The sequence below is a fragment of the Oryctolagus cuniculus genome, chromosome X, assembly GCF_964237555.1.
Source record: "Oryctolagus cuniculus chromosome X, mOryCun1.1, whole genome shotgun sequence".
In the NCBI taxonomy this organism is placed as follows: Eukaryota; Metazoa; Chordata; class Mammalia; order Lagomorpha; family Leporidae; genus Oryctolagus; species Oryctolagus cuniculus.
This window is the reverse complement of record NC_091453.1, coordinates 64,220,058-64,245,131: the sequence shown is the minus strand read 5'-3', so window position 1 is coordinate 64,245,131 and position 25,074 is coordinate 64,220,058. Positions and strand designations below refer to the sequence as shown.

Sequence of the window (25,074 nt, the reverse complement as noted above, 5' to 3'; positions counted from 1 at the left end):
TCTGCTGAAGTGAAAAATGCATATACTGGCTTCATTTTGGAAAATGTAATATCGCAAATTGGCAGCCAGGTTATTCATTATCATACTAACACAGAGATTGTATTACACTTGAATGCTTTTAATATTTCAAGAGCAAGGCCTATGGAAATCAAGAAAATTAAAAGAATTTCAGCTTTGGTATATAAGACTTACTCTCAATTTTTTTCAATTATTTAAACAGGTGCTGTGGGAAGCCATTCCCTTTATAAGGCATTTAAGATGTTTACAGCAAAACATTTTCCCTGTGATTGAATTTTTGAAAGTCCTAAAATACCATGCAGAAATATGTTTTCCACCAGTTTTATGACTCCCTAGATGGGTTCTCTACAAACATCGTATCTGCTTGGACACAAACAATTTTGCAAAAAGACACCATGCCATTTGAACAGGGTATGCAGCTTTGAAAGAGTATACACAAAGTGCCAATGGGAATGTCAGTGACAATAAAATTTCAAGGCTACTCTTATTAAACTAGAACAAACCTATTTTATATTTCCATTTTATTAGAAATATTTTAGTATCTGTGGAGATACCATCCCTTTTGAGTGTCCACATTTTGACCTCAGAGGTGATATGGAATTTAATATTTGTGGTCTAAGCATGGAAAGATATAATTATAAAATTTTCTTTTATAACATGATTCATTCCATTGAAAAGTATATTGGAAAAAATTACCTGGAACCTTACAATGAATCCTCCATGTGTCCCAAATATTTGAAGTGGCTGACAAAGTTTAAATAGCTATGAGATGTCAATAATAGAATTTTGCTAACCACAAACCCAAATTTCTAGGGAAAAGGAGGAATCAACATGAATATTAAGTATGCACATAAAAGTATACACAACCTCTGGGAAGTTGTAGGCAGGGTAATAAACACTATACATAGGTATCCAAACTTGAATATCATATTCTATTGTCTTTTACCCTCTGATAATATTTCTTAAACCATACATACTGTCTCAGAGACAGTGGTGGGTTAGTTAGATGGTTACATGGGCTATTAGTAAATTCTCCAAAGAAAATGTGATCTTGATTGCACTTGAAAATAGTCTGACTGGGGCACACTTTACCATCTGTTAATACAGATTATTTAACTGAAGGTAAGATGGAATCTGTTGTTAGAAACCAAGAACAGGAGGTAATTTCCATGTTGTGCATTTGGACATTCACACTGAAAATTGCCAAATGGGAGCTGAATAATGGAGGGGAGGTGACAATAGAAACAAAAAGAATGAGCAAAGAGATTCCCCCCTAGTGATCAAATAGCATTAGGAAAATAAAAATCTTTCAGGGATAGATACATCTGCCCAAGTGATGGAAATGTTCCATAAAGTCATCCAAAGCAAGCGTGAAGACAAGTGCAGGACAAATGCAGTAATGGCTAACCTATGATACAAAAGTGAAATTAACTTCATTGGAATCAAAGGATATAATGTTCATTCTTAAAGCACTTAATCCAAGTAAAAGTAAACCAATTTCACAGAATTAGAATCTAATTGAGAAGTCTTTCAAGTCTAATTATAAGATATTGATAAATATTAGATATTACTTTTTAATTATCTCTATTTTCCTTTCTTGGCATTACAAGATTTTTCTGGGTATTGAGTACAAGTTTAAGCATTCACAGAAATAGAAAATATTGCACAGCTACATTTAGTATTAATTGTTGAATTTCACTGGGTTGTGTACAAAGTAAGTATTAAAAAATAGTTTTCCCCCTAAGGAAATATTATTGGTTCTGAGTTTGTATGAGGAAAGGATCAGATAAAGAAAAAAAAAGAAGAGAAAATTGTAGTGACCTGATGTGTCACTGGAAGTTGAAAACTGACAAAACAATTTTTTCTTTATGTTTTAAACTTTGAAGCATGTTAAGTATGTTTAATAAATATACTGTTGTTTACCCAAAATAAGTATATCGAGTCATATTATATCTGTTTATATCTGAAGACTAAACAAAGCATCAAATTCTATATTGTCTGCACAGACACAGCCTTTCCATAGGCATAATATTAAAATAATCATACATTTTTTGTGGAGTTAACACTTTAGATTCTTCTTTCAAGCTAAAGCTCTTATGGTAGAAAATGAAAAAAATCTTCAAGTACTAGGGTTATTAGCATAAGTGAAAAATGTCTGCAGTGTCTTTGCTTCAACATCTGCTGTTCCATATGGATCCATCAATATTTGTAACAAATAGTGGATGAAGGAATTTCATCATTAATAAAATACAGCTGAATTAGCCAAGAAAAAAATTAGTGTAGTTTTTTTATGTTTGTTTTCTTAGTAGAAAGCACACTTATCTTTTTTTATTTTTATTTTTTTATTTAGTAAATATAAGTTTCCAAAGTACAACTTGTAAGTTTCCACAGGAATAAAAATGCAACTTAAATTAAATTTAAGAGGAAAATGTGGCTCAAATAATACGAGGCTGGAACCTTCCAACTACCTTGAAGCCAATCTGAGAGATTTTACTGAAAAAATTGTGTTTCATTGTTGTCTGGTTACTGAGAAAAGAAAATACAGAGAAGAAAATAATTAAGACCTTAATTAGTTGTTGCCACATTAACTAGATTCCACACTCTATTTACTAAAAGAAATTAAAAGAAAGAAATTTCATGGGCAAATCCAGGAAACAATGTATATTCAATGCAATTCTTTTTCTTGATTATTCTATAACTAGAAGGCTAGCTTAAGCTTTGGACTCAACCAACCTCTTACTGTGTTTCTACTATGTGAAACATACCATACCAGGTGCTTCCACTTTAGTTTTCTCATTAAATTCCCGAAAAACTTTCTGAGGTAGTTTTTCCTGTTCTATAAATAGGAACATCAAAATTTAAAGATATCCAGTCATGTTTACTGTTCTTTAAATGGAATAGCAGACTCATAGAGGAAAAAAAAAGTGTTAAAATGAAAAATGGGGTATTTGATGATTAACCTTTCTGTACCCATCCAACTTCAACTCCATGGCATATTTGTGAAAGTTTTGTAATTGACCTTTTGAAAGTGTTTCCCTTTGTCATACGAATTATATTTGTCTAATACATTTATTAGAGGAGATCACTAGCACTCTTCAATCTATAATTTACTATTTACAAGTGTGTGAACTTTATTTTTCATATTTATTTACTTGAAAGAGAGACAGAGATATGCCTTACATCCACTGGTTCATTCCCCAGATGATCACAATGACTAAAGCTGGGCTAGGTTAAAGCCAAGAGCTGGAAGCCTCCTCCACCAGGGCTCCCACATGGGTGGCAGGGGCCCAAAGACTTGGGCCATCCTTTGCTGCTTTCCCAGGACAGTAGCAGGGAGCTGGATCAGAAGTGGAACAGCTGGGAAACAAACCAGAGCCCATATGAGATGCCAGCGTTGGAGGCTGTGGCTTTACCTACTACACCACAATGCTGGATCCAAGTCTGTGCACTTTAATTTACAGCACAGTGCCAAGCACAGACCAGGTACTCAAAAAAAAAAAAAAAATTCTGATAAGAAGGCATTGCATTAGATGTTAATATTGAAATATAAGAAAGTAAAATTGAATGGAATCCCAGAATCTAACTAGAAATAAAGGTGAGGAAGGGACAGTGTTAAAACATGAAGCAAGGGCAGGTGTTTAGTCTACCAGTTAAGGAGCCTGTGTGCCACATTGGAATGCTTGAGCTTGATTCCTGGCTCTAGCTTCTGATTCCAGTGTCACACCAATGCAGACCCTGGGAGGCAGCAGTGACGATTCAAGCAGTTGGGTCCCTTCCACCATATGGGAGAACTGGATTGAGTCCCTCACTCCTGACTTCAAGGGGTCGTGACCACAGTGAATATTTGGGGAGTGAACCAGTGGATGGAAGTGTTATCTCTCTATCATCTCTCTCTCTCTCTCTCTCTCTCTATATATATATATATATATAAATATCATTTATATATATTTATATCATCTCTATCTCTATTTCCTCCCCCTGTCCCTCCCTCTCCCTCTGTGTGTGTGCATGTCCCAAATAAAAAGAAATCATTATAATCGAAAATGAATCTTGATGTGAATGGAAGGGGAGAGGGAGTGGGAAAGGGGAGGGTTGTGGGTGGGAGGGACGGTATGGGGGGGAAGCCATTGTAATCCATAAATCGTACTTTGGAAATTTATATTCATTAAATAAAAGTTAAAAAAAAAGAAATCATTAAAAAATTGAAAACAAAATGTGGAACAAAATGACAGAGTAATGTGTTCTAGTGATAGTGTTTATACCTTGGCTATACCTTAAGCATCATTTCATCATTATTTGCCAAAAAAAAAGATCATGTCCACCAGATGGTACAAATTCTCATGGCAATAGAATTTGCAAATAGAATTTGCGCATTTGGTGAAGGTTGTTGATTGGGCCATGTCTACTTTTCCTATCTCTTTCATAAAACTTCAGAGATTTTCTGTGGAGAAGCAACATTTTATGACTAATGCATACAATATCCAAGAAAAGAAAAAACGAGAAAGTTGAAATGTTTTGCTTAATGGCTAAAATATATTTAAAACAAAATTCAGCCTTGTAAATTAAATGATTGTGGTAATTTTGAAGTGACTAGGTTTACAATGATGCTGCATTTATAATATCAAGACTCATCTATTAGGAAAGCCTGGAATTTGTCCCATCATAAAAATGTACAGCCCCTCAATGTTTTAGCTAAAACTTGAAAAATCAGTATAAAATCTCACTGATTTTTGTGTGTATTGTGTTGGCAGGGTGCTAATGACAATAGCATATTCCCAGTTTTATGTCATTGGTACTGTGGCAACATGAACAAATTTTATGACTATGAAAATTATAGATAATATAATTATGTAGCTATTAGTGAGCTTATTGATATACAGGTCAAACCCATGTAATTATCTACACATTCCTCATTAAAAAGTTTATAGGAGGTTACCAATTGTAAATTGCTGTACAGACTGTTCTTTCCAAGTTTTCCATGACAGTGTCATTCTGATTTTGAGTCATCTTTGATTGTTCATCATAATCTTGCCAAAGCAGCCTCTTTCCACCTTTCTTGGATACAAGTAGATAGTACTTAATCCATAGAACTGCTGTTTTCTTTATTAAACAATTGATTATGTTAAATTTATTCTTGGAAAAACTTTTTAAAAATATTTAGTTATTCATTTACTTATTTAAAAGGCAGAGTAATAGAGAGGCAGAGGCAGGTGAGGTCTTCTATCCGCTGGTTCACTCCCCAACTGGCCGCAATGGCCGGAGCTGCACAAATCTGAAGCCAGGAGCCAGGAGCTTCTTCCAGGTCTCCCTAGTGGGTGCGGGGGCCCAAGTACTTGGTCCATCTTCTACTGCTTTCCCAGGCCACAGCAGAGAGCAGGATCGGAAGTGGAGCAGTTGGGAGAACAGGCACCCATGTGGGATGCTGGCACTGCAGGCATTGGCTTTACCTGCTACACCACAGTGCCATCCCCTTGGAAAAACATTTTGCTTTTGCCTGTATGGACTCTCCATCTCTGTGTCCTCCTTCTCCTTTTTAAATTTTGTTTCCTTATTGTGTAATAAAAATAGACTCATTTTACAATTTTTCTGTAATATAAAAATTGATTTTAAAATCTTTAAATCTATAAAACAGAGTGGTTGATATTTCTCATTAATTTTGTAATTTTATACAATTTTTGAAGCTTTGGTAATACATACTTAAAATTAGGTATCATTTTGAAATGATTCTTTTTCTTTTTAAAAATTATTTATTTATTGAAAGGCAGAGAAAGAGAGCGAGAGAGGGGGGCCAGTGCTGTGGCGTAGCGGGTAAAGCTGCTGCCTGCAGTGCCGGCATCCCATATGGGTGCTGGTTCGAGTCCCGGCTGCTCCACTTCTGATCCAGCTCTCTGCCACGGCCTGGGAAAGCAATAGAATATGGCCCAAGTCTTTGGGCTCCTGCACCTGCGTGGGGTAACCGGAGGAAGCTCCTGGCTCCTGGCTTCAGATCAGTGCAGCTCCGGCCATTGCAGCCAATTGGGGAGTGAACCAGCAGATGGAAGACCTCTCTCTCTCTCTCTCTCTCTCTCTCTCTTTCTGCCTCTCCTTTTCTGTCTGTGTAACTCTGACTTTCAAGTAAATAAATAAATCTTAAAAAGAGCAAGAGAATGAGAGAGATCCATCTATGGATTCATTCCCTAAATAACCACCACAGCCAGGCTGGGCCATGCCAAAATTCAGGAGCCAGGAGCTCAGTGCTGGTCTCCCACATGTATGACAAGGACCCAACAATTTGAGCCATCATCTTCTGCCTTCCAGAGAGTGTCTCACCAGTAAGCTGGACTGCAGAGCAGAGGTGGAACTTGGATTCGCGGACTCCCATATGGGATGTGAGCGTCTCAAGCCACACCTTAACCGCTGTACCTCTTGCTCACCACTTGAAATGATTTCTTGAAATCCAAAAGCCAATGAACTTAAATATACATCATGAAAGAAAACAACATTAATCATATTTTAAGTGGAACAAAATTGATTGTTGTACATCTCGGCAGTTTCTCAAAGTTTCAAACACAACCAGAAACATCAGCATCAATTGGGCAGTAATTAGAAATCCAAATGCCAGGCCCTACCCTAGAGCTACTGAATCAGAAACTAGGAGTGGAGAACAGCACAGGTTTTAAAATTTCCCAGAGCATCCTCATGTCTGAGACAGTTTGAGAATATCCCTCTTAGGTCCTTTTTCTATAACTTGTTCCTTTATACCTTCCACTGATTCTCTCTACTTAGATATGTTAAACAAAGAAAAAACAAAAACAGTTGATACCTTAATTGCAAGATCCGATTAGTAAATTTCTTTTCCTGATTTGTGCCAGATAAAGAAGACAGGTTTCTTCCCAAGTTAGTGGGAAGGAGTAGCAGCAGAGCAAAATCAGAAATCTGCTTTACAGCCCCAGCTGACCTGCATTGGAACCATAATGCCATTTTCCAGATAAACCAGGCTGACAAAACATTATCACCCAGGAGGATCAGCTAACTGATGGAAGTGTGTATCCCTCATCCTAAAAGCATTTCTCTAAAAATCATCCTCCTTCCCTCCTTACCCTTATTCCCAATCTTGCCCCGTGTTTGCCAATTTGTTATATAAACCTTGATATTACTCTTCACTCATGAAATGTTCTCTTCGCAGCCTTTGACACAGAGGTAACCAGGCTGATTTTCTGGAAAAGGGACTTGTCTATGTCTCTCTTGCCTGGGTTGTTTATATCAGAAATTCTTCTCTTTCTTGCAGTTTTTAAATAAAACACCACTCTGTATAGAAAACGCCTTCCCATTCTGGAACCTTAACCTTTTTTTGTATTTCTAGACCCTAGAAAATATAGAGACATTTAAAAAAAAAACCAGTCAGGTTTCATTTGTTTTGCTGATGTCATTACAGATCATCTCAGAGATGATGGGAAAGTATGTTTGGGTACCAGAAAGATATACAGTTTAGTATTTTTACTCAAATGACTATAATATCTGGACAAGTTCAATAAACGTATGTGAGGCATTCTGTGATAACTGGATGAACTGTTTATAAAAGTTGTAAAATTTCAACTTGTCACAGTATTTCCAGATTATGATAACCATTGATTTTGGTGGAAAGCATGAAAGTGCGCCGGCGCCGCGGATCACTAGGCTAATCCTCTGCCTTGCAGCGCCGGCACACCGGGTTCTAGTCCCAGTCGGGGTGCCGGATTCTGTCCCGGTTGCCCCTCTTCCAGGCTAGCTCTCTGCTGTGGCCCAGGAAGGCAGTGGAGGATGGCCCACGTGCTTGGGCCCTGCACCTGCATGGGAGACCAGGAGAAGCACCTGGCTCCTGCCATTGGATCAGCGCGGTGTGCCGGCCACAGCACGCCGGCTGCGGCGGCCATTTGGAGGGTGAACCAATGGCAAAGGAAGACCTTTCTCTCTGTCTCTCTCTCACTGTCCACTCTGTCTGTCAAAAAAAAAAAAAAAAAAAAAAACCAAAAAAAAAAAACAAAAAACAGAAAGTGCACCAGATACTCTTTGCCTCCATCCTCTTCTTCTCTCTTTCCACCAGATAATTTTTTTAAAAAAATTTAAATTATATACTCATGTGCACTCTTACATTTTTGCATATTATGAAATAGTGAATCAGGAGCAGTTGTTGTGGCACAGCGGGATTAAACCATAGCTTTCGAGCTGGCATCTTGTATTAGAGTTGCCATTTGAGACCCGACTGCTTGGTTCCTGATCCAGCTCCCTCTTGATGCTCCTGGGAAAGCAGTGGAGGATGACCCAAGTGCTTGGGTCCCTGCCACCCATGTGGGAGACCTGGATGGAGTTCCAGGCTCCTGGCTTCATCCAGGCCCAGTCTTGGCCATTGTAGTCATTTGGGGAGTGAACCAGTGGATAAAAGGTCTCTCACACTGTCTCTCCCCCAACCCCATCATTCTGCCTGGCAAATAAATAAAATTAATCTTTAAAAAAGGAAGTGTATCAACCTGATGATTAGAAACCTTATGTGACTTTAATATTGCCAGACTACACATCCAAAGTAATTGCAAGGATTCTGGACACTGAATATTTACAGTAGACGATGGTAAGAAAATAAACAAAAAAGATCTTGCTCTCATGGATATTATATTTTAGAGGGATGGCATATTGAGTAAAAATAATAAATAAATTGCATTGCATATATTTTACAGAAAAAAGGATGCATGTTAAAAAGGTGTGAAGAGGGCTGCAGGTTGCACTTTTTAGTAGGATGGTCAGTACAGATTTCTCTAACAAGGTGATATTTGGGCAAAGAATGAAGGTGATGATCTCAAACTAAATGCATAAGAACTTTATAGCATACCTTATAATGTAGATTGTTACTTCTAAATCATTCTTTTGACCTCATTTTATTGTTAAGCTTATTACACTTTCTAATACGATTTCAGCTCAGAAAGAGATATCTAATTAGTTTTCCCTCCATTGAAACTCTCCTATATAACTCCAGAGCAGTGGTTCTCAACCAGTATTGACATTTGGCCAGATGCTTTTTTGGGCTTGAGTCGGATGGGCAGGGCATTTTGCAGCATCCCCGGCCTCTACCACTAGATGTCAGTAGCGTGCTTCCTTCCCTGCATCCCCGCCCCCGACGAGTTTTGACAGTCAATAAATGTCTCCAGCCTTACTAAGTGCCCTCTGCACAGTCCTCTGCCCCCCGGTTATGAACACTGACCTAAACCTCCTCGTATATTTTATAAGGGGGAAAGTCAAATTGGCCTAATTGAAGGTGAAGCCAGGCTCATCCAGTTATTACCGAGAAAAGGATCTTTCCAAAGATTGTGTTTCAGGAAGTGTTAAAATAGTCTTACTCACATTGGTTCAGGCATTGTTCTACGAATGTTGCAAATAGCCTATTCGTCTTTATAAAAACTCCAAGAGGTAGGTGTTTTATGATTATCCTGATGTTACAAATGAAGAAACGGAGGCATAGGAAGGTTAAGCTACCTTTATAGGGGAATGCAAATCATTGATCAGGGATTCAAGCCCACGTGGTCAGGCTCCAGTTTCTTCATCAGTACCCAGTCTTCTGCCTGTCTTAGAAAGTGTACAACACATTTATTGATGGGTTTTGTTATATTGAGCATGACCATTTCAAATTTTTAGTAATTAAATTATTTTATTTGACATATAAAATTGTATATAATTATGGTGTACCATGCAATATTTCCATATATGTATACATTCTTTTTTCATTGTGTATTTCTTTTTTTTTTTTTTTTGACAGGCAAAGTGGATAGTGAGAGAGAGACACAGAGAGAAAGGTATTTCTTTTTGCCGTTGGTTCATCCTCCAACGGCCGCCGCGGCTGGCGCGCTGCGGCCGGCGCACCACGCTGATCCGAAGGCAGCAGCCAGGTGCTTCTCCTGATCTCCCATGGGGTGCAAGGCCCAAGCACTTGGGCCATCCTCCACTGCCTTCCCAGGCCACAGCAGAGAACTGGCATGGAAGAGGGGCAACCGGGAACGAATCCGGCGCCCCAACCAGAACTAGAACCCGGTGTGCTGGCTCCGCTATGTGGAGGATTAGCCTATTGAGCCACAGCACCGGCCGTGTATTTCTTTTTTTATTTTTTATTTAGTAAATATAAATTTCCAAAGTACAGTTTATGGATTACAATGGCTTTCCCCCCTCCCATAATTTCCCTCCCACTCACACCGCTCCCATCTCCCGCTCCCTCTCCCATTCCATTCACATCAAGATTCGTTTTCAATTATCTTTATATACAGAAGATCGATTTAGTATATATTAATTAAAGATTTTATCAGTTTGCACCCACACAGAAACACAAAGTGTAAAATACTGTTTCAGTACTAGTTATAGCATTACTACACATTGAACAACACATTAAGGACAGATCCCACATGAGAAGTAAGTACACAGTAACTCCTGTTGTTGACTTAACAATTTGACACTCTTGTTTATGGCGTCAGTAATCTCCCTAGGCTCTAGTCATGAGTTGCCAAGGCTATGGAAGCCTTTTGAGTTCGCTGACTTCAATCTTATTCCAACAGGGTCATAGTCAAAGTGGGAGTTCTCTCCTCCCTTCAGAGAAAGGTACCTCCTTCTTTGATGGCCCCGTTCTTTCCACTGGGATCTCACTTGCAGAGATCTTTCATTTAGGTCTTCTTTTTTTTTTTCCCAGAGTGTCTTGGCTTTCCATGCCTAAAATACTCTCATGGGCTCTTCAGCCAGATCCGAATGCCTTAAGGGCTGATTCTGAGGCCAGGCCAGAGTGCTATTTAGTACATCACCATTCTATGAGTCTGCTGTGTATCCCACTTCCCATGTTGGATCGTTCTCTCCCTTTTTTATTCTATCAAGTAGTATTAGCAGACACTAGTCTTGTTTATGTGATCCCTTTGACTCTTAGACCTATCAGTGTGATCAATTCTGAACTGAAATTGATCACTTGGACTAGTGAGATGGCATTGGTACATGCCACCTTGATGGGATTGCATTGGAATCCCCTGGTATGTTTCTAACTCCACCATTTGGGGCAAGTCCGATTGAGCATGTCCCAAATTGTACATCTCTTCCCTTATTCTCACTCTTATATTTAACAGGGATCATTTTTCAGTTAAAATTTAAACACCTAAGAATAATTGTGTGTTAATTACAGAGTTCAACCAATAGTACTAGATCAAAAAAAATACTAAAATGGATAAAGTATTACATTGTACATCAACAGTCAGGACAAAAACTGATCAAGTCACTGTTTCTCATAGTGTCCATTTCACTTCAACAAGTTTCCCCTTTTTTGCTCAGTTAATTGTCGCCAATCAGGGAGAACATATGATATTTGTCCCTGTGGGACTAGCTTAATTCACTCAGCATAATGTTTTCCAGATTCCTCCATCTTGTTGCAAATGACCGGATTTAATTGTTTTTGACTGCTGTATAGTATTCTATAGATTACATGTCCCATAATTTCTTTATCCAGTCTACTGTTGATGGGCATTTGGGTTGGTTCCACGTCTTAGCTATTGTGAATTGAGCTGCAATAAACATTAAGGTGCAGACAGCTCTTTTGTTTGCCAATTTAATTTCTTTTGGGTAAATTCCAAGGAGTGGGATGGCTGGGTTGTATGATAGGGTTATATTCAGGTTTCTGAGGAATCTCCAGGCTGACTTCCATAGTGGCTTAACCAGTTTGCATTCCCACCAACAGTGGGTTAGTGTCCCTTTTTCCCCACATCCTCTCCAGCATCTATTGTTGGTAGATTTCTGAATGTGAACCATTCTAACCGGGGTGAGGTGAATCCTTGTTGTGGTTTTGATTTGCATTTCCCCGATTGCTAGTGATCTTGAACATTTTTTCATGTGTCTGTTGGCCCTTTGGATTTCCTCTTTTGTAAAATATCTATTGAGGTCCTTGGCCCATATATGTATACATTCTTTAATATCCAATCAGGGTAACCATGTTTATCTCCATGAGCATTTATCATTACTTTATGGTAAAAAAAAATTCAACTTCTTTTCTTCCAGTCCAGTTTTTTCAGGGAAACATACAGTGCATTTTCATTATATATAGTCACCCTACTGTGCAGTATATCACCAGAACTTCTTTTTCATCTCCAACTATGACTGTTAAATAGCCTTTTCTATTTCTCCTTCTCTCCACCTTTTCATTCTCTCTAGCTTCTGGTAAGCCCCATTGTATTCTCCGTTTCTATGAGATTAATTGACACATAATAACTGCATATTCCTATAGTAGAGTGTGATCTTCCAAGAAATGTTTCAATGTGCAGTGATCAAACCAGGTAATAAACACTAGCATTTTAAAGGCTTTGAGATGTTCTTTTTAAAAGATTTAGGAAATAAAAGGAAATTATTCTTTATGAAACTTGAATGAATTCCGCTAGAGTGAATAGATTTGTTTGAGTGCTCACACCAGGCCACAGCGATCTCTCCTTTGAACTGCTAGAAGCAGTTAACAATCTATTCCATGTGATTGACACTTAATTGTTGACTTCTACAACTTGTTTACTTCTTTTCAAAATCATATGTCAGCTCCTTAATGATAACGGCTGGGTATCACGCATCTTCCAAGCTCTGTCTTGAAAAACCTATTGTTATTTACCTAATATTTATCTGAAAGACGGTTTAGTTCTAGTTCATAATTTATAAAAGAGCCTGCCACACCAAACTGCTAATCTAAGGATCCAGAGGAAAACAAGAGCATAATTGATTGTAGCAGTATTCTTTCCCTCACTTCCTCGGGCTGATGGCCCCTTCATGCCTTTGCTACTAGCTTTCTGTTTTCATTTATCTGCATTATTTATATTTCATTTCCTTAAAGAAATTTAACAGTTTGGGGATTACATTTTCCTTTCCACATTTCCTGGTGGCAACACTTGAGGAGTCATTGTTCGGCTGAGACTATGAGCACTTCCTTATATTCATGCAGGTCACATCATTACACAGCAGTTGGTCGTTTTGTTGTTATTGTTCCTCAGTTTGGAAGAGGGAAGCAGGTGTCTTGCTTCTGCTGAATGTAATACTAATGACATCAACAAAGGAGAATCCCTTGGGATAGCCATATTTAGGGGAAAGCTCTCAAATCAAATAATGGAATATAATTTACTTGTTAAAGAATAAAACTGATGACCTGGTAGGTAGCTGCATTTTCCCACTGCTGGGTGAGTCAGCTGTGTTGTTTCTTTTTCTGTATCACAATCCTCAAAGCCCAGAGGAAAGAGGAAACACTTAGCTCCACGAAAAAGTGGGAGAATAAGCACGAGAGTCATATAGCAAATCTCTAGCAGCCTTGGCTTTAATTTTCAAGGGGATTTTTCTAGTCTGAGGATTTGCCATATCCTTATACTTTTTGTTCCTTACAAATAAAGTTCTTGTTAACTTTCATATCTATTCACCTGGGCCTAATGCAAGAAATTAAAATAAAGAGCTTGTTTTCTAAAATGCTGTTACAAAATAGTCCAGGTTTAACAAACCAGCTCAATAAAAGCTGCTCCACTTTGCTTCAGTAAGTGGAGAGGTTGCTCATGTCCTTGACTAGATAGCCGTTGCCCTATATAATTTTTTTGGTTTTATACCATTGTGTTTTATGCGTTGATCAAAATGTCATAGTTTGAACACCAGGCTTTCAAATCAAAATACTCTCTCAAAACTCTTTCTCTCGGGATTACAAAGAGATGTTCTTATTTAATTGACAATCTGTGTCTCAAGTACTTGCCCATTTGTACTTTCACTGCCAATTAGGATTTCTGAAGTCTATCTAATAAATTCTTACACAGCATTGCAATTTTTTCAGGCTTTGAACAAATACCATTCGGATGTGCTGTGAGGACCTATTACAAGATTTAATTAAATTTCAAATGTATTGATCATTCATTTTTGTAGCATGATTGAAATCAGAAAAAAAAAACTGATGAGTAGTTTGAAAACTCCCATTCTTTCCTAGTATATTAAAACATAAGACACTTCTACTAGTTTTTGGCTATTATGAACCTTAACATGGAATGTGACCTTGGTCTGAAAGCATGTTTGGTTAGCAGAGAAACTTAATCATAAGGAGTCATAAGTAGAATCCTTCTTCTTTACTGCCCTTTTTCCAGGACTAGGAAATTTATTGCTTGTGGGACAGGTAGGATATGAACAATGGGCCAAATAGAGTCCAGGGTTATCTCATCTGTGTGAAAACTGCTGCTGAAAATCGATGTGACCTCTGCTACACTGTCATCCCAGTTCCCACCCTCTGTGTCCTATTTGTCTTTTGGTAGAAGCTTAGATCTGTGCTCTGTCTCTATGTGTCTCTCTTGGGCCAGATTATCAAAATGAATCATTGCCTGCATACCTCTTATATTTCTATTTATTTTCCTGGTGTTGACTAGGTCTGATGAAATACGATTCTTTTTGCATTTGATCCTCACTGCAGCAAGCAACACCTAATTCAGCTGTGTCTATCTATTTAAAGAAGAGTAATACTATTTTGAAACTTCAATCTACTGTACAGAAACATTACAAACCATGGACCTTGCAACCTGTCTTCATAGTCAATAGTAATTTTCCTTTCAGCTGGTTTAATGGCATCTCTTTCATCTCCAAATAGAGGACTTCTAGCAATTTTAACATAGTTATAATTTTGCTAAAGGCACACTGAATGTATTGCTTTCCTTTTCAGGTGCTCTGTTTATAGAATGCTTCTCAGATTCTCAACACTGAGGTTACATGTGTGTGCAGAGGGATATATAACAAGGAGTCCATTAATTTTTAGAACTCTGGCCCTGACACAAAGTATTTATTCAGAGGAAATATTATATTGTCTCTGAATCAGCAGGAATTCAATGTTCTAAGTTCGTAGTGGTTCATTTTGTAAAAATAGATCTTGCAGGCTGTATGCATTTATACTTTAAGATTTATGAACATTAATGCAAAGGTGTAGAACCTCTCCAGCTATTATTAACATTGATAGATCATTATGAAGTCATTCCATCCACTTAATGCACTCATGTGTGGAAGATAAAATACTACCTAAACACAGACATCAAACAATATGAATAAAGCATAACATTGCTTGGTTAGCTGTTGAGAAATGCACTTCAGAAACATGAGAGCTGCTGGCTAAGACATGCTTTAGGATTAAGATTTCTTTTGTGAGATAATATTTTAAATGAAACCGTGTTGTTGAATATGGTTACAGATTTTGTGATAATGTATTGCTCCAAATTTACCACTGGTTTGAAAAAGAGAGAAAGAAATGTCTTATAAAAGTTTAGGGTTGGCCGGCACCACGGCTCACTAGGCTAATCCTCTGCCTAGTGGCGCCGGCACCCCGGGTTCTAGTCCCGGTTGGGGCGCCGGATTCTGTCCCGGTTGCCCCTCTTCCAGGCCAGCTCTCTGCTGTGACCCGGGAGTGCAGTAGAGGATGGCCCAAGTGCTTGGGCCCTGCACCCACATGGAGACCAGGAGAAGCACCTGGCTCCTGGCTCCTGGCTCCTGGCTCCTGCCTTCGGATAGGCGTGGTGCGCCGGCAGCAGCACTCCGGCCGCGGCGGCCATTGGATGGTGAACCAACGGCAAAAGGAAGACCTTTCTCTCTCTCTCTCTCTCTCTCTCTCTCTCTCTCACTGTCCACTCTGCCTGTAAAAAAAAAAAAAAAAACGAGAGAGAGAGAAAAAAAAGTAAAAAAGTTCAGGGTTAATAAGGGAGCTATATAAAAGATGAATTATGCACCTATGATCAAAATACTATGTTTCTCAGTTTTACAAAAAATTTTTTCCTGGGAAATATTCAAAGTAATTTCCTGTGCTAAAGAAAGTTAACAGGATATTTCATACATTTTATTGAATTATTTTGGAATTATAAATACTCTAACATTTGGATTCAAATATTTAAGACTGTTGATTAGCTAACTAATATTTTAACATTTTATGCCTATTGGTTTAGAAAAATAGAAAATATACAGTTGTTCTATATTAAGAACATTTTATTCAGAGATAATTCTATTCCATTAAGTAATCTCACTGAAGGTTCCCGCAATTGTATACCCATGACTTCCCACACAGGAAATCCCACAGCAAACCATGATGACTGTGAAATCAATGGGGTTCAAGACTCTGCACACTATATATGTATGCTGCTTGAAATTGACAAATGAAGTCTAACTGTATAACAAATCTATATTAATATCACTACAGGAATCAGAACCAAAGGGTAGTTTTTTTTTGTTTGTTTCCAATCCATCTGAAAATTGGTTAGGTCTAGATTCAAGGTTAGTCATTTTTTCAAACGAATCACATTAGGATGTATGGAGTCTGACAATTTTCTGACCAGAGAAGGATTCATCATGTTTTTAAAACTTTGTGCCCTGTTAAGAGACTACAGTGAGTAGACTAAACTGTTTTGAGGTACTATTTTTCACCCCATCATGCACTGTTGTAGAACCACAAGTAGGAGTAATTGAGTTTCTTTGGTTATATCCCAACATTGTCTTCCTGTAGCAGTTTTTTGTGTGCGTGTGCTTTTCCAGGAGGTGATCTGATTATTTAATTTCTAGAGATTAAATATATATTAAATTTGTTTCTTCATATTCCCTGCCTCTTTAGTAGTAACTGTCACCTCAGTTTCACGAATTGTTTATTGAAGCATTTATTTGAAGAAATTAGAGGCAGATGGAGAGTAGGTATGACTTCTAATTATGAATGTGCATCATTTAGTTTTAGACAAAAATTACTAGTGCCTATTAGAAATGACTTATTTAAACTTTTGAGCTGTTAATTTGTGAACTTCCTGATATTAATTTTGTTTTTGCAGAAGAGGTACCAGTTCAAATCCCAATGATGAAGTCACCTTTGGACAAGATCCAACTCACTCCTGGGCAGGCATTGCCCCCTGGATTCCCTGGACCATTCATTTTTGCTGATAGTCTGTCCTCCGTGGAGACTCTGTTGACCAACATTCAGGTCAACAATATTTCTATAAACAAAATAAATGTAATACAAGACATTAGCACCTACCTAAATTATTTCATATTTGAGAAATTAAAACAGATAAGATGAACTGCATGTCATTTGCTGTACTTTGACAGGGTCTACTGAAAGTGGCTTTGGATAATGCTCGTATCCAGGAGAAGCAGATTCAACAAGAAAAGAAGGAACTGCGAATAGAACTCTATAGAGAGAGAGAAATTAGAGAAAACCTTGAAAGACAACTTGCAGTTGAGCTTCAAAGCAGAAGTAAGTTTAATAAGCTCAATTACAGATTGAATAGGTTGTTGGAGTTATTTTCAATAGTAATAGAAATTTTCTCATTGATAGCTTGGAAATGCTCAAAAACAAATGACAAACTAAGAATCAAATACTATGTGTAAGTCACAGATAAGAATTTTGTACTATCTCTATACTCAAAGATAATTAGCTACATCTGTACTTTGGGCTAGTTCTATCACAATTTTATTAAATATACCTGAAGATAAATAATATATTAATCTCTGATACATGGAATGCTTACCATTTGGCAGGCACAGTGGTAGATTCTGGGATTATAAAATTAATGAAACTCCTTATCCTTGAGAGATTTACCTTTTTGAGAAGAAGTACAATCACCTAATTTCAAAACAAAATAGCAAGAGTAAGCATTCCCAGTCTTTATGGTTATGTAGAGAGGAGGTATTTAGTCTAATGACTGGTGGTAGTGAGCTGGTTAAGGGAGCTTTCCCAATGTTGACGCTTTAGAATCTGAGCCTTAAAAGATCATTATGCTGGGCCGGAGCCGTGGCTCACTAGGCTAATCCTCTGCCTGTGGCGCTGGCATCCCGGGTTCTAGTCCCGGTTGGGGTGCTGGATTCTGTCCCGGTTGCTCCTCTTCCAGTCCAGCTCTCTGCTGTGGCCTGGGAAAGCAGTGGAGGATGGCCCAAGTGCACCGGCATGGGAAACCAGGAGGAAGCACCTGGCTCCTGGCTTCGGATCGGCACAGCGCTGGCCGTAGTGGCCATTTGGGGGGTGAACCAACGGAAGGAAGACTTTTCTCTCTGTCTATCTCTCCCACTGTCTAACTCTGCCTGGCAAAAAAAAATCATTATGCTAAAAAAAAAAATCACCTTAGTGATCTGGGCATTGTAGACACAGGTATCAGACAGGCATAGGTGCAAGAAACTTAATATGTGGGCAACTGTATACAATTTGCCATTAAAATAGGTTTGAATTTTATGTTGTGAATGGTGGAACTTCATGCAAAAAGATGCTGGTAGAAGCTAACTTATGGACAATTTGACCATATAGAAGATCAGCTTGGGAGTAGATATCTGGCTTAGCAGATAAGACGCATTAAAATGTCTGTAACCCGTGTTGCAGTGCCTAGGTTTGACTCCTGGTTCTAGCTCCTGACTCCAGCTTCCTGTTAATGTGATTCCTGGAAGGCAGTGGTGAAGGCTCTGTTATTCATGTGGAAAACCTGGACTGAGTTCCAAGCCTCCAGCATCAGTCTGGCTCATCCCCAGCTGTTGTGGGCATTCAGAGAAGTGAACCAGAGCATGAAAACTCTGTCCATTAGAATGCCTATGTCTCTCTTTCCAATAAATACATTTTAAAAAGAGATTAACTTAGGCTGTATCTTATAAGTGGATTGGAAGCATTAATAAGTAAGAGGGTGATCTACTCTGATTTCAGTTAGTTAGATGATTTCAGTTTTGAGAATAGATTATAAAGGGCATTGGTCCAAGACTAGAAACAAATAAACTACTGAAGGAGCTGGCATATGTGCTTGTGATGTCAGGTTCACATATGAGGGTCAGTTTGAGTTCCCAGTTGCTGTGGTTCCAATCAAGCTCCACGATGATGCACTTGGGAAAACAATGGAAGGTTATAAAAGTGCTTGGGTCTTCCGCCAATACAGGAAACCCCAATGGACTTGCAGACTCCTGGCTACAGCCTGGTCCAGATGTCATGGCTGTTTGGGGAGTGAACCAGCAGTTGGATGATCCCTTTCTCTTTCTGTCTTTCCCTCCCTCTGTAACTCTACCTTTCAAATAAATAAACTACATTTTTTTTAAAAAGAAACTATGGAAAAGGAGGTTGCTGTTTTCCATGCACTGTTCAAGAGAACTGAATTTGGGTAGCATAAGTAGGCATGGAAACAAAGGGGACAGAATGGAGAAATATCAATTGTTCAGAAATAAAATTTAATTTCCAATCATAAGTCACCACTTGATTACAGTAATGAATAAATGAGACTAGTTCATATCAAAACTACAGAAAATCAAACCTTCAACTTCAGTCAGATCCGTATTTTCCCTGTATTTACTATAAAATATTAGACAGCAGCAAAATGACTATCGGAATTTCAGCTCCTGTTCCTTCCCTGTTTACTCTTCTGTGGAGCCACGAATAAGCTGAGTTTAAAAATGGGAAAGAGAGGCAAAGAAAAGGAGAGAAAATCCACAATCTGCATAATGATTCCTTCCACTTGAGTGAAACCCAGATTTTATACTAATTAAACATAGTGTGCTCTACTTAGAAATTTGTTTCCACATATTTTTCATCGAGCCTAAGAGTCATTGATTCAATTCAAAATGGAAATTCAGTTCTCATATCTAAAAACAATTAAGGGAAAGTGTTGCAGTGGTTAGGATGCAATGTATGCTGACACATCCCTTTATAGGAGTGTCTGGTTTTGAGTCCTAGCTCCAATCTGGATTCCAGCTTCCTGCTAATAGATATCCTGGGAGGCAGGGGTGATGTAGTTGAGTCCCTGCCACCCAATTGGAACACCTGAATTGTGGTCCTGGCTTCTGTCTTTGTCCTGGCCAGTGCTGGCTATAGTGGGCATTTGTGGAGTGGACCAGTGGATGGAAGATCACAGTCTGTCTGACTGTCTCTATGTGTCTCTCCACATTACAAATAAAAATTTGAAAATTAAAAATGTTTAGAAATAATTAAACCTGTTTTTATCATCATGCCTAATTCATAAATACTACAAGCAAAGACTAGATGGTCTTTTTAAACTTTTGAGAAGTTTGTATATAATTAACATACTAAAAAAACAAAAATGTTAAACATAATAAGATTCTCTTAAATAGACTTATAAAAAAATCTATATATAGTAAAACTGGCTTCTAACTTTCAGCATTCTCCTCATTCTGATTTCTGTTTGTTAACATTTCTTAGACCCTTTAGGTCTTTATTTAATAATTGATATTTGTTGTCCCTTAAAACATCCTAGATGTAGTAGATAAAATATTGTGTCTATTATAAAGTTTACTATGAAGTATTTGCAGTCAATAAATTTATCATTTAGTATAATACAAAAATAATGATACTACTTCTGTTACTATCATTTTTATTACTTCTTTAATTAGTGTAACTGCTATTATCATAACTACTAATACTACTACTGGTACTTAATGCTCATCAAGTGTCTACTATATATCTAACACTGGCTTTTAATATTTTTTTATCTGTTGACTAACATAACTATAGGAAACTATTCTGTTGTCCTCTGTGATTTAGAGAAACTATCCACATCATCATTATGAATCATAGTGGCTAATCTATTACAATAGTTGAGCTAAATAATCACTTGAATTCCTTTCTACTCCCTTGAATATAACATAGACAGTATACCAAACTTTTTATAATGAAGAATAAACTATTTTAAAGATTTACTTATCTATTTGAAAGGCAGAGTCAGTGAGAGAGAGAGAGAGAGGGAGAGAGAGAGAGAGAAAGAGAGAGAGAAATAGAGAGAGAGAGAGAGAATCTTTCATCTACCTGTTCACTCCCCAAATGGCCGCAGCAGCTAGGGCTGAGATAGGATGATACCAGGAACCAGGAACTCTGTCTGGATCTCCCACATGAATGGCAGGGGCACAAGTATATAGGTCACCATCTGCTACCTTCCCAGGCTCATTGTCAGGAAGCTGGGTCAGAAGTGGAGGACCTGGGACTCAAACCAGCACTCGAGTATGGGATACTGGCCTAACCACAACCCCAGCCTCAAGGATAATCTTTAAAATCTTGTGATGGAAAAGACAGAGTAGAAAATTGTTGTTATGGTTAAAAGTGATATCTCTCCAAGGATATAGTAAAAATGATGTATGTATGCATCTGTGTTTGTGTGTGTGTATATCTTAACTTTATGTATAACTACATATATAAAAGTATATGTAATTATGTATAAAACTATGTATATGTATTAAAAGAATCCCAGTTTACTTTTATTTTCTTATCAAAAAAGCAATGTTCCACACTCAAGAGGGTAATATAACCTATTACCTTTTTGGTGCTGGTAGACTTCGGTACTTCAGTTAAACACATGTATACATATACAATAATACTTTTTGCAGATTAACACTTAAAATCATAGAATAGGAGCAGACATTATGATACAAGAGTTATACTGCTTCTTAGTACACTCACATCCCATGTTGGAGTGTCAGTTCAAGTCCTGGATACTCTGCTTCTAATCCAGTTTCCTGCTAATGCATCCTGAGTGGCAGTGGATGATGACTCAAGTACTCAGGCCCCATCACCTACTTGAGAGATCCAGTTGTAGTTCAAAGCTCTTGGCTTTAACCTCATCCACCTCTGGTTACTTCAGGCATTTGGAGCGTGAACAAGTGGATGGAAGATGTCTCTCTTGTTCTCACTGTCAATCTGCTTGTCTGCCTTTCGAGTAGATGAAAATAAATAGAAAAAAAAATAAGATAAAAGGTGATAATGCAACAAGGAAACTTGAAACTCACTTGCCTTGATTCCTGGAGCAGTTATGTGTTCTCTAAGATTTGCAAAAACTATCTATGTTATCTTTGATTCTCAGACTTAAAAGCAAGATTATGTATTTGAAAGGCAGAGTAACAGAGAGAGAGAAGGAAGGAAGGAAGGAAGGAAGGAAGGAAGGAAGAAGGGAGGGAGGGAGGAAGGAAGGAGGAAGAGACAGAGAGAGACTGGGGGCAGGGGTGAGTTTGCTCTTCCAACTGCTGGTTCACTCTCCAAATGGCTGCAACAGCTAGGTCTATGTCAGACTGAAGCCAGGAGTCAGAAACAGCATTCTGGTCTCCCACGTGGGTGGCAGAGTCACAAGTAATCAAGGTATCCTCCACTGATTTTCTTGATGTATTAGCAGAAACCTTGTTCCAGAGCAGAGTAGCTGGTACTTGAGCAGGCACTCCCATCTGGGATGCTGGCATCACAAGTAGCACCTTAACCCACTGTGTCACAAAATCAGCCCTGTCCTCAGGCTTATAAAACTACTACTTACAGGAACTGGGGTAAATTTCTTAACCTCTCCAAGACTCAGTTTCCTCATCTAAAAAAATATAGCTACCACTGTTTTCCTTGCAGGTTTTTTAAGGCCTAGATGTGCTATACTTCCAGCAAAATGCTCAAAAACCACTGTAGGTTCTAAACAAATTATAGTGATCATAATCTATTTGTATAATACTTAAAATTATTTATTTGAGAGACAGAGAGAGAAAGAGACAGAAGCAGACAGCTTTCATCCACTGATTCACTACCAAAATCCCCTAACACATAATGGTCAGGGATAGGGATTAATCTGGGAGCTAGGAACATGATCCAGCTCTCTTACTTAGGTAGCAGGAACCCAATTGCTTGAGCCATCACTGCTGCCTCCCAGTATCTATATTAGCAAGTAGCTGGGGTTGGAAGCTGGAGCTAAGCATGGAGCCCAGGTACACAGAAGATATGGGATGTGGACATCTTGAATGACATCTTAACTGGTAGGATAAACGCTAATCTATATTTATATAGTTTTAAATGTAGCATGCTCTGACATTGTTTACAGTATGCATAATCATAAATTTCAATTGAATCAGCATATAGTGTATTTTTGTTTTGACAGGCAGAATGGACAGTGAGAGAGAGAGACAGAGAGAAAGGTCTTCCTTTTTCCATTGGTTCACCCCTCAATGGCCACTGCAGCTGGCGCACTGCGCTGATCTGAAGCCAGGAGCCAGGTGCTTCTCCTGGTCTCCCATGCGGGTGCAGGGCCCAAGCACTTGGGCCACCCTCCACTGCTTTCCCGGGCCACAGCAGAGAGCTGGACTGGAAGAGGAGCAACTGGGACAGAATCCAGCGCCCCGACCAGGACTAGAACCCGGGGTGCCAGTGCCGCAGGCAGAGGACTAGCCTATTGAGCCGCGGCGCCGGCCAGCATATAATGTTTTTTGAAACAATAATTTTACTAGAAACAACATTTTATCTTATCAAGGACATTAATTTATGGCCTAATTTAAATAGATCTAAATTCCTTATTTAAATGATTTGTTGCTTTAGTTGATTCATAATGTAAGTGCAAATATGACAGGAAAATAATGTTATGGTCCACCTTATTCAACAGTCTTCTCTCAAAAATAATAGAAAATATGTATACACTTTCAATATCTTTATTCCAAAAATTCTACATTTATAAGGATGGAGAACCTTTTTTCTGCTAAAGTCCATTTGCATATTCATAACATCATTCACAGGCCATATAAAATTATCAACTTGAAAATTAGCCTGCTGGGGCCAGTGCTGTGGTACAGCAGGTGGAGTTGCTGCCTGTGGTTCCAGCATCCCATATGGGTGCCAGTTCGAGCCCCGGCTGCTCCACTTCTGATCCAGCTCCCCGCTAATGCACCTAGGAAAGCAGTGGAAAATGGCTCAAGCACCCACATGGGAGACCTGGAAGAAGCTCCTGGCTCCCGACTTCAACCTGGTCCAGCCCTGGCCATTTCAGCCATTTTGGGTAGTGAGCCAGTGGATGGAGGATCTCTCTCTCTCTCTCTCTCTCTCTCTCCAACTCTGCTTTTCAAATAAATAAATCCTTAAAAATCATTTAAAAATTAGCCTGCTATTAATTTATTGACTTTTGAAACCTGCCTGCAGTTGCCTTGGCAGGACCAGACCGAATGATTTTATGGGCCTTATATGGCTGTTGGAATACATTCCCCATTTCTGCCTTAGACCTCTCATTTTAGTTTTTCTCAAGTGAACAGAAATTTATGTGAGTAACCAGCTCTCTTAAAGTTGCTGAAAGTCATTTATTTGAAAATACACTGTACTCTGAGATACAATTGAAACTTAAATTAACACATATTCAGGTGAGTTGAAGCATTTTAATTGTAAATGAATGCATTTAACATTTTAGAAATGTTTATTTTCAGTTTGCTTGAGAGACAGAGGTGTGTGTGTGTGTGTGTGTGTGTGTCAGAGAGAGAGAGAAAGAGAGAAAGAGATCTTTCATCTACTGGTTCTCTTTTCAAATGCCCACAATAGTCAGGGCTAATCAGGCTGAAGCCAAGAGCTGGAACTGAATCCAGGTCTCCCATGAGCGTAGTAAGAACCTAAGTACTTGGGCCATCATCTGCCGCCTCCCAGGCACATAAGTAAGAGGCTTGATTGAAAGTTGAGGCCGGGGACCAGCACTGTGGCAGGGTAGGCTAAGCCTCTGCCTGTGGTGCCAGCATCCTATAAAGGCACCAGTTCGTGTTCTGGCTGCTCCACTTCCAAGCCAGCTCTCTGCTATGGCCTGGGAAAGCAGTAGTAGATGGCCCAAGTCCTTGGGCCCCTGCACCCTCATGGAAGAGGCTCCTGGCTCCTGGTTTTGGATCCACTCAGCTCTGGCAGTTGCAGCCATTTGGGGAGTGAATCAGAGGATGGAAGACCTCTCTCTCTGTCCCTCCCTCTCTCTAACTCTCCTCTCACATAAATAAATAAAATATTTAAAAAAAGGGAATTTGAGAGTGAACTTGAACCAGACAATTCTGTATGTGCTGCAGGCATCCCAAGAGGCATCTTAAGCACTGTACAAAATACCTGCCCCTACTTTTAACATTTTAAAAATGTCATGCAGTTTATTATTTTGTTTGATGTACCTTAAATGTCTTGCTATTGTCATAACACCAATGTCTTAATTAAAAAAAAACTAATTTAGGAAAAATGTCAAAGTTGAACTCCTTAGACATTTCCTACCAACCAGTATATTGCTGAAGCCCAATAATCTGGTTAGAGAAACAGTTTTCCAGGTTTCAGAGTTTAGACACAATCAAGTATTAAAG

At 38.6% G+C, this 25,074-nt stretch overlaps 1 protein-coding gene across 3 annotated transcripts in view; it reads left to right on the top strand.

Moving 5' to 3' along the window:
• The window catches only part of DACH2 (dachshund family transcription factor 2), a 573,909-nt gene that overhangs the window by 532,528 nt on the left and 16,307 nt on the right, over positions 1 to 25,074 (top strand). For 2 of the 3 annotated variants that reach the window (XM_017349997.3, XM_017349998.3), the window contains exons 9-10: positions 16,830 to 17,008; positions 17,104 to 17,251. In XM_017349997.3, coding sequence (XP_017205486.1) covers positions 16,830 to 17,008; positions 17,104 to 17,251 — 327 coding nt within the window. The remainder of the gene's footprint in view (positions 1 to 16,829; positions 17,009 to 17,103; positions 17,252 to 25,074) is intronic. The other variant, XM_002720253.5, reaches the window with a different exon arrangement.